This window comes from Zosterops lateralis, assembly GCF_965231275.1.
Source record: "Zosterops lateralis genome assembly, chromosome: 3".
In the NCBI taxonomy this organism is placed as follows: Eukaryota; Metazoa; Chordata; class Aves; order Passeriformes; family Zosteropidae; genus Zosterops; species Zosterops lateralis.
The window spans coordinates 79,389,163-79,401,358 of record NC_139764.1 but is presented as its reverse complement, the minus strand read 5'-3'; the positions used below and the strand labels follow the sequence as shown (position 1 = coordinate 79,401,358).

The window sequence follows — 12,196 nt, the reverse complement described above, 5'->3', positions numbered from 1 at the left end:
TGAAAATTGTTTTTAATGCCTGAAGCAGCTTTGCAGCAAAACAATTCTAGGTTTCAGCTTCCTGTGACAACTTATACCACAATTCAGTTGCTATTACTGCTATTTAGCTTACTGCATAACTTCTTCTCCTTCATTTTATTTGCTTTTAATTCAAGTCACAGAACTTTGTTCCCAACTTGCTGTCTCAGCACTCTGTTTTATAACTGCAAGCAAAGAACTGGAGGCCAACAGGAAGAAAAGAACTTAACACCAACCACAGCAACTTACCTACTAGGTCAAAAGCAAATTATTGGAAGCAATGAACACTGTGAGCTGTATATATTAAATAAAGGCAGTGATAAAATAATCTGATTTGAACACTTTGTGCTTTTCCAATACTTTTTCCTTATTAACAGTATGCAAAACAATCTACCTTAAAATAAGAAAGATGGAAAAAAGCACAGAACTGATTTTTAAAGCCCCTCCACACCTACTGAAAATAAAAGCAGTCATACAGAAGATATCCTGCATGACTACTCCTCCCTCACACCTCAACAAGGTGTTTACAAGAAGGAAGAATACACTGCCAGTGTGACAACCTCCTCACACAGCCCACCAGTTGTACATGGAAGTGAGCCACTGCCGAGCTCACAGCCTTGCCCAAAACCCAAGCAAACAAGGTGGCTGCAGTTCTGCCAGTCTGCAACTTAATGCTGATTGTTAAAGAACAAACAATTCTTGTATGAGCCAACCCCACACCTGAAGAATCTCCTTATTTAGGCTGCCATTCCACAGAACAGCAACTAGTGCTGAAGATCCCAGTAAGAGATGAAAAACATAATGCTTGTCAAACACATGGGTGAAGTTGATAGAAGTTCACTCTAAAATGTTTCAAAGACCAAATTCATTCACTTTTTGCGCTAGCACAACCACTATACCACGTACTCTTGTCAAAGACCTGAAAAATCATGTGGTTATCCCCTTAAAGATCTGAACTGCTCTGCTATCTGATCAAGCAGATCTGTAAGAACACAGGGGATAAGAATGCAGAACTATTACTGTTAAAAACGTTGAAGTTTTAAAGGGCAAAAAGTAAAAGGAAGTAAAAGACAGAAAGAATGATCAGCAACTATATCAAAAAGAATTCCTCAAATTATACCCTTCCTTTCACATGGAGCCAACAATCTTCTCATCTAAAAAACACTCTCATACCTGCTACCACTTAAAATTATATAATCTCTTGCAATATGAAGTGACTTCCAGAAAATCTATCTTACAAATTAATTATGAATTATAGATAATTCTAATATGCAATTTAAGGAGGAGTTTTCCTCCTCCATCCCCAATGTCATCAGTTTCCTTCTGGAACAGGCAAAAGCAACATTCACGGAGTATCAGCCACTCCAGAGGGCCCATCATGTGAAAATATGAACATTATCAATAGAAGGAAAAATAGTCTTCTATTGCTCGGTATTTGATAAAGGAATAGATTTATTTAATGGAAGTTCTAAAATGCTTCTTCTATATAACCCATCAGACAGAGAAAAATCTCCCTGCAATACTTCTGATTTTTTTACTGAGGTTTGGGTTTTCTGAGACCTATTGCAGGGTTGCCCACTAATGTCAAAGTCATAAAACCTTTTTTATATGCCACCCAATTCAATCACAGGTTTATACTTTGCCAAAATCGAATTTGCTTTTAGAGATGCAAGTAATTGTGTACAAAACAAAATCTATCTGTATTTCACAAGCATTCTCAACCCACTGTCTGAAATGTTGAGCAAAATGGGAAGTCCATGAAATCTCTCTAAGAAGTTTACAATCGATTTTTAGTAAATTAGTCCACTTAGCATGTGTAAACTGATAAGAGAGACATGTTCATATCTTAATGACTCTCTAATCACATGCTCACTCCCTCAGCCTGGAACTGATTACTCACCAGAGGCACTGCCACTCTTCTGCCTCTCCTGAGGGCTCCAGTTGAGCCATTGTTAGAAATAAGAGACTAGGATGAATGGATCTTTGCTCTGTTCCAGTATGGTCCTTCTACAGTAAATCCCATTGTAAGTCAATGCACTGACAATCAACTCCAGCCAGCAACTAATATCATTTGGTGAGAACCTGCTAAGGTTCAGGGGCATCACATCTGGGAGATGTAAGGGTAAACCACCAATGCAGTTGCAGGTGGGATGGACACTGAGTGCTCTCAGATATTCAGCAGCCCTATCAGACAGTCTGTTCTATAATTCTACAGCGCTTTACTACAACCTGAAAAAAGAGAAAGAAGAGGGACCAACAGTTTACAAACACATTATACTCAGCAATGACTACAGCAGTCATTCAGTAGAGGAGTTAAAATTAGGCATCTGAGGAGGAGAAAGAGCCCTCTAGCATTTAAATTTAATAGAGTCATTTATTTACTGCTCACTGAATTGCTCTGCAAGAATATAAAAGCAGCCTGGAACCAAAGCATTTCTCCAATGGCAAAGTTTCTAATGAGGGAAGAGTTTACACTTGGAAACTAACACAGGCTATTGGGAAAGTTTTGTATTGAAATGCGTGTTTCTCTATCTTCACATGAAGATTCTGAAAATAAGCAGCTTTCAGGAAAATGTGATTTGTTTAAATATTAAAAGATAAAAAAAATAAAGATGAAACTGTAGTTAAACTGTTTGCGTGCTTTAAAATTGCAAACTTAAAGCATAAATTAGATTTACAGTAGGGAAAGAGCAAATTACTTCCACACTTCCGTAGCTCATCAGCTTAAAGAGCATACAACTCCCAGCCAAATCTATTTCAGTGAAAAGAAGTGAAACTGTGTTTGTTTTCCTTGTAATTGCTATTTACAATGTATTTGGCTGCCTGAGGGAAAAAGACAGACAATTACCAGAAAGGTTCTAAACACACTTTTAAACACTAACAGCCTAACATTTCAGACGATAAACTGAATTACAATTATTGTCCATAGACTTGGACAAATACACTCAAGTAATTAAATTCAGCCTGTTACAATCCACTGTTTGTCGTGTTCTTTCATGTACCACTGCTGCTGAGATAGCACAAACAGCTCAGGGATCCAAAATGCTTTACTGGGGGTGAGGAGGGAAGGGAGGGGAAATAAATCACAAAAGCACCAAACATTTTTTTATTGAACTTTCCCCCAATGAAGGCTGCACATGTTTGTAAATTACTAACATAGTCAAACATAAAGGATTTAAGAATGTCAAAATTGACTCCCTAGGCAATATCATAGTAGAAGTAGAGGTCAAGCTAAAAAGAAGAAATCTGGGTGTTTACCCTGGCATTCACACAGCCGTTTCTCTCAAAAGCCAGGAAGGTTAAGTACAAAAAGCAATGGACAAGCGTCTAGAAAACCAGTTTTATTGTTGAATGAGTAGGGCACTTAAATGGAGCATCTAAATTGAGATATGGTTTTGAAGTTGGGTTTTCTGGTTTGTTGGTTTTGTTTGTTTGTTTGTTTTTAAATCTAGCACTTACTTTTTCTTACATCTGTTTTTAAAGACATTCAAGTATAAATGGTTCCATGTAAATTTTTTGACTTGTCTGAGGAAATGAATGTGTTTTTTGAGGACAAAGACCCCAAGCTTCCATATATTGAAGCACAATTCAGTTTTACCTGCTTGTCAGGGTATCTGTCTCAAGAGACCCTGAAAACATCATTCACCTTCTTTTCCTACAAGTCAGTGCTAGATACCACTATTTAGAACTTACAGCCTACTTTTGCCACATACATGCAAATAGGCCTCTTAAAACTGGCACCATATCCAAAGGAATGTGCTGATCCTGATAAACTGCAACTCCTTGACAGGGCCAAGACAGCAGAAAGTTCTGGTACCTTGCAGGACTCCAAGAAATCCCTGTACTTTAGAATCATTAAAGGAGATATTTTATCTACTTTAAATTGAATTCTCAGCAACCTGATGCTGTTTAACAGCCTTGACAATAGAAAGTGAACTGGGAGTAGCAGCTTCCTCATGTGCAGGCAGGCCACAAGCTATCAATCTGCAACCATATGGGCAGTCCTCAACATTTTGGATTTGCTGCACCTATACAAAATCGAATATATATATTTTAAGGTGTAGGTATACACACATATATTAGGGTATAGTACATCTACATCTGCAAAAACATCACCTGCCTCAGTCAGAAAACAGGATTACCCATCCTTGACCTGACCGGGACGGGACTTGTCTCACAGGCACAGAGACCAGATTTCTAACATCAAGTTCTGTTCACTGGGTGGATGTGGCTGATAATGAACAACTATCTTTTCCTGCTTCTCTGCCTTACAGTAGACATGTGCTGTACCACAGCTGAGAGAGTTTGAAAGAATAAAGCCTAACCTAGGAAGAGCATGGTGCTAACCCACTATGGCTGTCAGTCTGATCTTCACACAGGCCATTCACTTAGGATCTGGACTCGATAATCCTTGTGGGTGTCTTCCAACTCAGAATATTCTGTAACTCTTGTCTCCTGTAAGTTAAAATCAAGCAAAACCCTTCCTCTTTAGCACCTCATCTGTGCTGACCCACCCTTACAGTATGCTGCTCAGATGTGAGGGGAGAACCACTGCAGAGTCTGCTGCTAACTGCCCTTCAGTCACTGCATTTTAGAACAGGCCCCTTTTTATTTCTTAAAACAAGGTGAGTTTTCTTTTGGGTTGGCCTTCCTGGTTATGCTGAATCAACCTTTTCCATGAATACTACAGCTGCTTAAATGCAAACCCAAGCAAAACAGCCTCTCCTTGGTTTCTTCTTGGGAGTTTTATCTTTAAACTTTCAACTTTCCTTTAACCTGACCTCAGGAGACCTTCTCAGGCCTACACACAGACTTAAGACAGCCTCTAAGGAAACTCTGTAGTCAACCACCTAGACTAATAAAAGCACTATTCATCTAACTAATACATGGAGGTTTTAGTGATGAGTCAATCTGCCCAGTAAAACTAGAGACACAGTTTTTGTGAATTTATCCAACTCAGCAATAAGCAAAATGACTGTATATGCATTCCAATGCGGATGCACAAGTCAGAGCACCACTGCAGGTAATGTGCAAGATGGAATTTGGAGGTGAGAGTCTGATCAAGGCTTCCTGTGCTAGGTGTAGCTTATTATCCACCGTCAACCATTTTTCATTTTGGCAGCAAATTCAGGGCTTGTCATGCCAATTTAATTATTTTATTATTTGAACTTTGTACCTTTATCAAGGCGGTTGTGCAAACACTTCTCTATCCACCTTTATATTTCCAAGATTAGTTTTACAAGTTTAAAAAGTTTGATCAAGCTGAATTAGCATCCTTAAGCAAACTGGAAATGCGTCAAAAAGGTTCTGCTGTGCTATGGCATCTCTTAGCAAAGCTGACTGCACTGGCTGATGCAGAGCGGGGAGGAACCTGCAGTTGCACTTTAGAGCTCCAAGAGGAGTAGCAGTGATAAACACATTTTCCACCTTGCCAGGGGAGAGAAAACGCAACACGGCACCAACAGCCAGTTCTGCCCGCAGGAAACGAGGAGGGGCATCCGTGGAAAAGAGGACTGGAGAAGAAGGAGGGTACCAGGAAAACAGAAGCGCGGCAGCAGGAACTCGCATCACAGCGGCGTAACTTTGAGCAGCATCCTCCTCCCCGTGCCGCTGCGGCAGCTCTCTCCCCCGGGGGCTGCCGGGGGCTGCTCGGCGGCCCGGGCCCGCTGGGGCGGCGGCGGGCACTGCGCTGGCGGGCACTGCGCTGGCCGCCCCCCGCGCCCGAAGGAAGAGGAAGCGGCGCCGGGCCCGCAGGAAGTGCGGCTGCCCCGCGCCCGCCGCCCCCGGCCCTGACAGGTGGCGGCGGCGAGAGGCGGCCCCGGCCCCGCAGGCAGCGCCGCCCGTCACCCCGGGGCCGCGGCGAGGGCCGGGGCTGCCCTGCCCTGCTCGCCCAGCGGCGCACCTGCCCCGCCCGCCCCTACCTTGTTGAGGTGGGGGTCGCGGAGCACCTCGTAGCCCCTCTTCATGGTGAGCTGCAGGGGCCGGGCGGCGTCCCGCCTCTTCTCGTCTCCCTTGGCTGCTTGCATGGTGCGGCGCGGCGAGGCTGACTGCCGGCAGGTCGCTGCGGGAGCGGAGGCAAAGTGGCGGTGGCTCCTCCTGCTGAGGTGACCGCCCGGCGGGGTGGGATGATCCTACCGGGAGAGAGGGAGGGGGCAGAGCCGCGCCAGGCGCCGCCGCCGCGGGAGGGGGTCACCGGGGGCCGCTGAGTCACCGCCGGCTCCGCACAGCCCGGCGGCCGCCCAGGTGCGAGGGGCGGCGGGAGCGCGGACCCCTGCCCTGCCCTGCCCTGCCCGGCGCAGCGGAGAGGCCGCCCGAGCAGCGGGCCGGTGGGGAATACCCTGTGCGGGGGCTGCGGGCGCTGCTCTGCCTCGTCAGGCCGCCTTGGGCACGGGGGCTGCCCGCACCGCACGGCCGGGACCCCGCGGCCTGCCCAGACACACGCCGGAGCCGGGCCTCCGCGCTTGGGGCACGTTCAAGTTTCACTTTCCTTCTGCTATTTAAATGGCCGTGAAATCCAATCTTTCCCGAAGGGGACGGACTGCATAGCTTCGTACAGTCGGGAGCGCATGTTTGGTGTAATTAGCTGTGGGTTGGCCTCAGCTGTGGCGGCTGGGGTTGTGCCTGGTCAGGATGGAGAGCACTGGGGCACAGCAGGTGTTCAGCTGGTTTGTACTGCTGGCCCTGGCATTTGTTTGCAGTATTCTTTGTGTACAACCCATTGTGTGCTGTATGACTGTGGCTTTACTCCTCTAATTTCATGTATGTAAGCAAAAATAATTTCCGTATGGATGCTGTAGTCCTGCTGGAGAATTTACACAGCTTCAAATGCGTGACTAGAGGATTAATTTAGAAGGGTTTGGTTTCTGTTGTCAAGCAGCAATGAACAGATACAGAATTTGCAGCTCTTTCAAACTTATCTCTTCACATTTCATCAGTAGGCCTTGTATCCATACTACTACCTAATCTTTTATTTTTATTTTATTTTAAAGACTCCCACAGAATCTGGCCTTTTCCGAACTTCCTATTAAGTAGCTCTGGGAAGTTTATTTGCAGTTAACTAACAAAGGAAGGTTGGAAGCATTCCAAGTCTCTATTTCTGGAAATATGACTTGCAAGTCAGCAGAAAACTCAGTAAATGGATTTCTTCCTTGCTCCACCATCTCAGTATTATGGAAAGCAATAAACCAAAATTAAAAGTTTAAAATTAAATTAAACTTCAAAACTTTAAACCTGGAGTTCTCAGGTTGATTTTCTCACCCAAGATTCATGTTGTTAAAAGTCCTTGCCCTCTAAAAGCCCCAAGTCATGTTGGTACAAAGAAGCGGAGTCTTCAAGGCCTTGTTTTCTGGTTTCTCGTGTTGTTTATTATTTGATATCTCAGAGGTTTTGTCTGCTCCCAGCTGAGGTCCAGACAGCGGCTGAGACATGAGGCGACTGCCCACTGATGGGACGTCACCTTACATTTATACAGATAACTATGTGTAGGTTATTTACTATTTTATACCAATGCCTAGTGCTTACACTAAAAGGGTAGTTTTTACTTTGACCCAATCCACTCTAACTACCTTATATCGTCACCACCCCAGAAGATGGAGGACGAGGAAGAAGGAGAGGGACACGAGGTACCACCCAAATTCCACCATCTTGTCCCCCATTTACCTCTATTCTAAGAATCCTAAAGCTACTAAATTTTGCATGTTCTACTGTGCTAAACTACTATTTTCACTTCCTGGTGATTTGCAATTCCTCTTCTTGTGCTGGAAGTTTCTCCCATGGGCTAAGATCAAACTCCGTGTCTTCCTGGGTTCTGTGCCAAGGTTTCCAACCCCCCTGGACCAGCTCCACACCCCCCTGTCCAGGGCTCAAATTCCCTTTCCCGGGTCCCAGGTCATCCAAAGAGTTGTCCTGGACTCCAAAATGGAGTCTTTCTGATCAATTATCTAGCTTTTCTTGGATTTGTGTGGCTAGCTAAATACCTTCCTCCCCACCCAAATCCTGAATATTACCTTTAGTAGGTATCGGGGATATGGGGTTTTATTTCAGCTCTTAGTTATGAAATTGAAAGGCAATGTAGAAACATCCTTTTTCTTTTCTTTGTGAGCACACTGAAACTATTCTGATAGAATGCTAACCTAATGAAATATTTTGTCTGAGAGTAATGTGTACTGATGTAATTTTTATCTTCATGTTGCAACACTGTTTGCAAAAAAAGCCTCTTTGATTTGTGTGAAAAGTCATTGCAGTCATTGTGAGTACCTGCTCAGAGGTAAGCACTTGTCCTGACTTACTTTGCCAAAGTTATAAAAGGTATGTAATGAAACAGCTAATTAAAGTCAAGTTCATTGGGATATATGTGTATTTTTTAATGCAATCAGAATTCAGAAACCATTTACTACTGTGTTTTAAGTGCAAATTTACTCCTCCTCATCTTCCTAAAAGTACATTTTATTTCTTTTTATGTTTAAACACTAAAAAAACCTTAATCATAACTATCATTTGAGATAAATGAGTTTTAAGAATGGCAACAGATCTTTTCAGCTCAAAAGGGAGACCAAAGAAACGAGAAGAAATGGTGTCATGTGTCACCTGTAGAAATCTTCCTCTTGAGACCTGGAACATATTACCATTTAATGAGATTAGTAAGTGTTCATTTGGCCAAGTCTGCTGTTAGTGATTACTTTTCTTCTAGACTTTATACCTTCCTTCAGATTCAGTTGTGTGTTTGTATTGGCGTTACAGGATCAAGAGAAATTTAGGAGTGGCTTTTCTAGGACCTCAAAATATTCAAACAATAAAAATAATTCAGAGGTCCAAAGAAATAATGCTCAACAGTTACATCTGCAGTCAAAGGTCATTATTCCAAAAGAAGACTGCACTGCATAATAATTCCATAATATAGTCCTACTTATAGGACTATAAATAAAGCTTTTGTGAGTGACCAAATTATTAGTAATGGCTATGTGCACAATACAGATTTTTTGTAAATGTTAGCCCACATTCAGATTATTAGCGGGCGTTGTACAGTATTAGTGTGTTTCTGACAGAAAATACAGTGGTTTTGCCCTTCTGGCAGGCACTTAATTCTTTTCTCAAATGGTTTCTATATGGAACACTTTTAAAACTCTTACTCATGATTTTTCATAAGTACTTATGGTTTCTTCCCCCCTTCTGTATCTCTTGTCTCTCAAATCTCTTCAGATGTACTAAGGATATATGAAAAGCTCCACTTGAAACAGTCCTAGGGAAAAAAAATAGACTAGAAGGAAGATTGGTGGTGTGATTTAACCCCAGCCAGAAGCTAAGTACTATGCAGCTGCTCATTTACTTTCTAAGAGTGGGAGGAGAACTCAAAAAAAGGTAAAACATATGGTTTATGTTTGATAAACAAAATAAAATACAACTTAGTAATTAAAAGTGAGGTAGCAACAAAAAAGAGGAGTAAAACAGAAGAAAACCAGGTGATGCACAAGACAATTTCTCCCCACCTTCTGACCGAGCTCCAGCCCATCCCTGAGCAGCAGTTGGCCCCTCGTGGCCAAATCCCCTGATTTAATTTAATGAGCATGATGTTGTATGCTATGGAATATCCCTTTGTGTCAGCTGTCCTGGCTGTGCTCCCTCTCAGCCTTCTTTTGTGTCTCCTTGTTGACAGAGTATGAGAGTATGAGAATGAAAAGTCCTTGACTGAGGGTGAACACTATTGAGCAACAGCTGAAACATCAGAGTGTTATCAACATGATTCTCCTACTAAATCCAAAATGCAGCACTGTACCAGATAGTAGGAAGAAAATTAACTCTATCTCAGCCAGAAATTTGACAACCTGCTTTGGTAAGCCAGTGGTAAGGACAGATAACTACAGGAAAAAATAATTCTTTGTTGTATTTAATTGAGGTGACTCACTGCATTAAATATTTAAGAATAGAACTTGGGAAATATCCTTGTGTTAGGCTACGAGTGATTAGAGGATTTGGACTCCCTCCAGCTATTTTTTGAACAACAGTTGATTTTGTGAGCTGCATATCCTTCTGTGACACTGGGGAGGGGTTAGCTTTCAGCATAGCAGTTTAGAAGAAGAGAAAGGGAACTTCTATATCCTGATGAAAACATCCAGTTAACTACTTTTAGGGTGATACTTGTGTGTCGTGTCTGATTTACCCCATTAGATCTGTATTGGAACTGTTACTGACTGATGGTAACAGTTGGGTGCTCCCTGTGAGGTCATGTTACGCCAGGCAATCCTCATCAGCCCTGAATCAATGGAAAGATTTGCTTTTTGTGTTTGACCCATACCAATGCCCTCCATACTTGTCAGCACAATGTTTGCTTTTTTGCAATAGTGCAACACTGTTAACTTCTGCTGGGCTTGTGATCTGGTATAACCCCTGGGTCCTTTTGTATGGGGTTGGAGGCTAGGTGAATTTATTGGAAAAGACTTTTAAGATCATTGAGTCCAACTGTTAATCCAGCACTGCCAAGTCCAACACTAAACCATGGTCCTAAGCGATATGCCTATACCACTTTTAAATACCTCCAGGGGCAGTGACCAAATAAAGAATGGAGATGCTCTTTTAACCCTCCTTTTGCTGCTCATGTATTTATAGAAACATTTGTTTCTATATATTTGCTTACTGAGTTACAATTTTTTATTGAGTTATAAATTTTTTTGTTGAATTGGCAATACCAAGTCAAATTTGGCAGGAACACAAGGTTAGTTTTAAAAAAGATTAATTGTTTCACAGTCTACAAACAGAATTGAAGCATTTTTAAAGTCTCTGTAACATAAACATTTTACAGTAGTAGTAGCAATCCCAGATAACTTAAAAATGAAGTTAAATTTTTCATCATTGGGAGATATGTTTTTAGTTAGGCTGAAGGAGAAGCAAAAATTGAACTGTATAAGCAGTATGAGGTTATTGTTTCATAATTATTTTTATTATCTAGAAGCGATTTTTTACCACAAAGGTGGACTTTGAAAAAGATTTACTTCAAAGTAGACAATGTACTCCTGAAGTTAAGAGCAGAATCTGCTAGAAGGTTTGAAATGCCCAAGTGCCAGCACCCTGAGCACTGCTAGCCTGCCTGCTGCCGGGGCTCCTGCCCACCCTGCCATGGCTCAATACCCCCTATCAGCTCTCAGGGTCATCGATCACTGCCCAGCAGCACCACAGCCCTGCCTGGGCCTGGCCGTGGGCCCTGCTGTCCTGGACCCTGACCACCTGTGGGCTGACTGGCCAGCCTGGCCTCCACAGCCTCGTCACTACTGAGTCACTCAGTGGTCACGAGGTTGTTTCTGACCCTGGTTGCCTCGCTGGGCTGACCCTGTGTCACATCCTCAGCTCAGCCTCAGACTGGCCTCAACAGCGCAGCACACGTGGACAGGGCTGCCCTCGGCCATCCCAGCCTGCCCTCCCCCTCAGTGGGACTGTGGGGAGAGCCATGGCTGGTGACACCTTGCCTGCCTTGCTGGCCCCATCAGGGACGCCTCTGGCCCCGGCCCACACCACGCCCTGGCCAGGAGACAGATATGGAGAAGGCAGAGCCAGGCTCTTTTCACAGATGAGGACTGCAGTGCTAAGACATGGCAGTAGCAAGGTGCACCCAGAGAACCTCCAGTTGGGCTTAAACACAACATTTCATGCAGAAGAGTGGTGAGCACTAGAGCCCTCTGCCAAGAGAAGTTGAAGAGTTTCGTACCTGGAGCATTTCAAAACTTGACAAGGCCGTGAACAATCCAGCTTTGAAGTTCAGTTTGTTGACAACGGAAGTTTGGGCCAGATGAACTTCAGGTATCATTTCCAATGTGGACTGTTAGGTGATTCTGCAGGTAGTACACTGCTGAGAGTGACAAATACTCTGAATATGCAGGCATTTTTACAGGAATTTCATTAGAACCACAAAAAACTGTTCCTCCTCATGAATTCACCAGCTTTCTTTGATCTTGCTCTTCAGCCTCTGACTCTCCTTCTATTAAGGCTTATATCTGTTTGAACAGTGGGATTTTTACTCAGAACTTGCTTCATACCTCTCACACTTTATCCATTTCTGCTAAGGGTTTTATCCTTTTATCCTACATGCATTAAATGCAGTTAAGCTGTTGAGCTTCAACAGCTAGTGGTAAGTATCCTAAGACTCCACAGTTTTGGAATCCATTGCTGATTCATAGGAATACTAAAATTA

The 12,196-nt window shown here is 43.1% G+C and overlaps 1 protein-coding gene across 1 annotated transcript in view; it reads right to left on the bottom strand.

The window, feature by feature from the left end:
• The window catches only part of ME1 (malic enzyme 1), a 154,549-nt gene extending 148,448 nt beyond the window's left edge, over positions 1 to 6,101 (bottom strand). The window contains exon 1 of the mRNA XM_083857013.1: positions 5,940 to 6,101. Within this exon, the coding sequence (XP_083713139.1) occupies positions 5,940 to 6,044 (105 nt within the window). The 5' untranslated portion in view covers positions 6,045 to 6,101. The remainder of the gene's footprint in view (positions 1 to 5,939) is intronic.
• Positions 6,102 to 12,196: the final 6,095 nt, after the last annotated feature.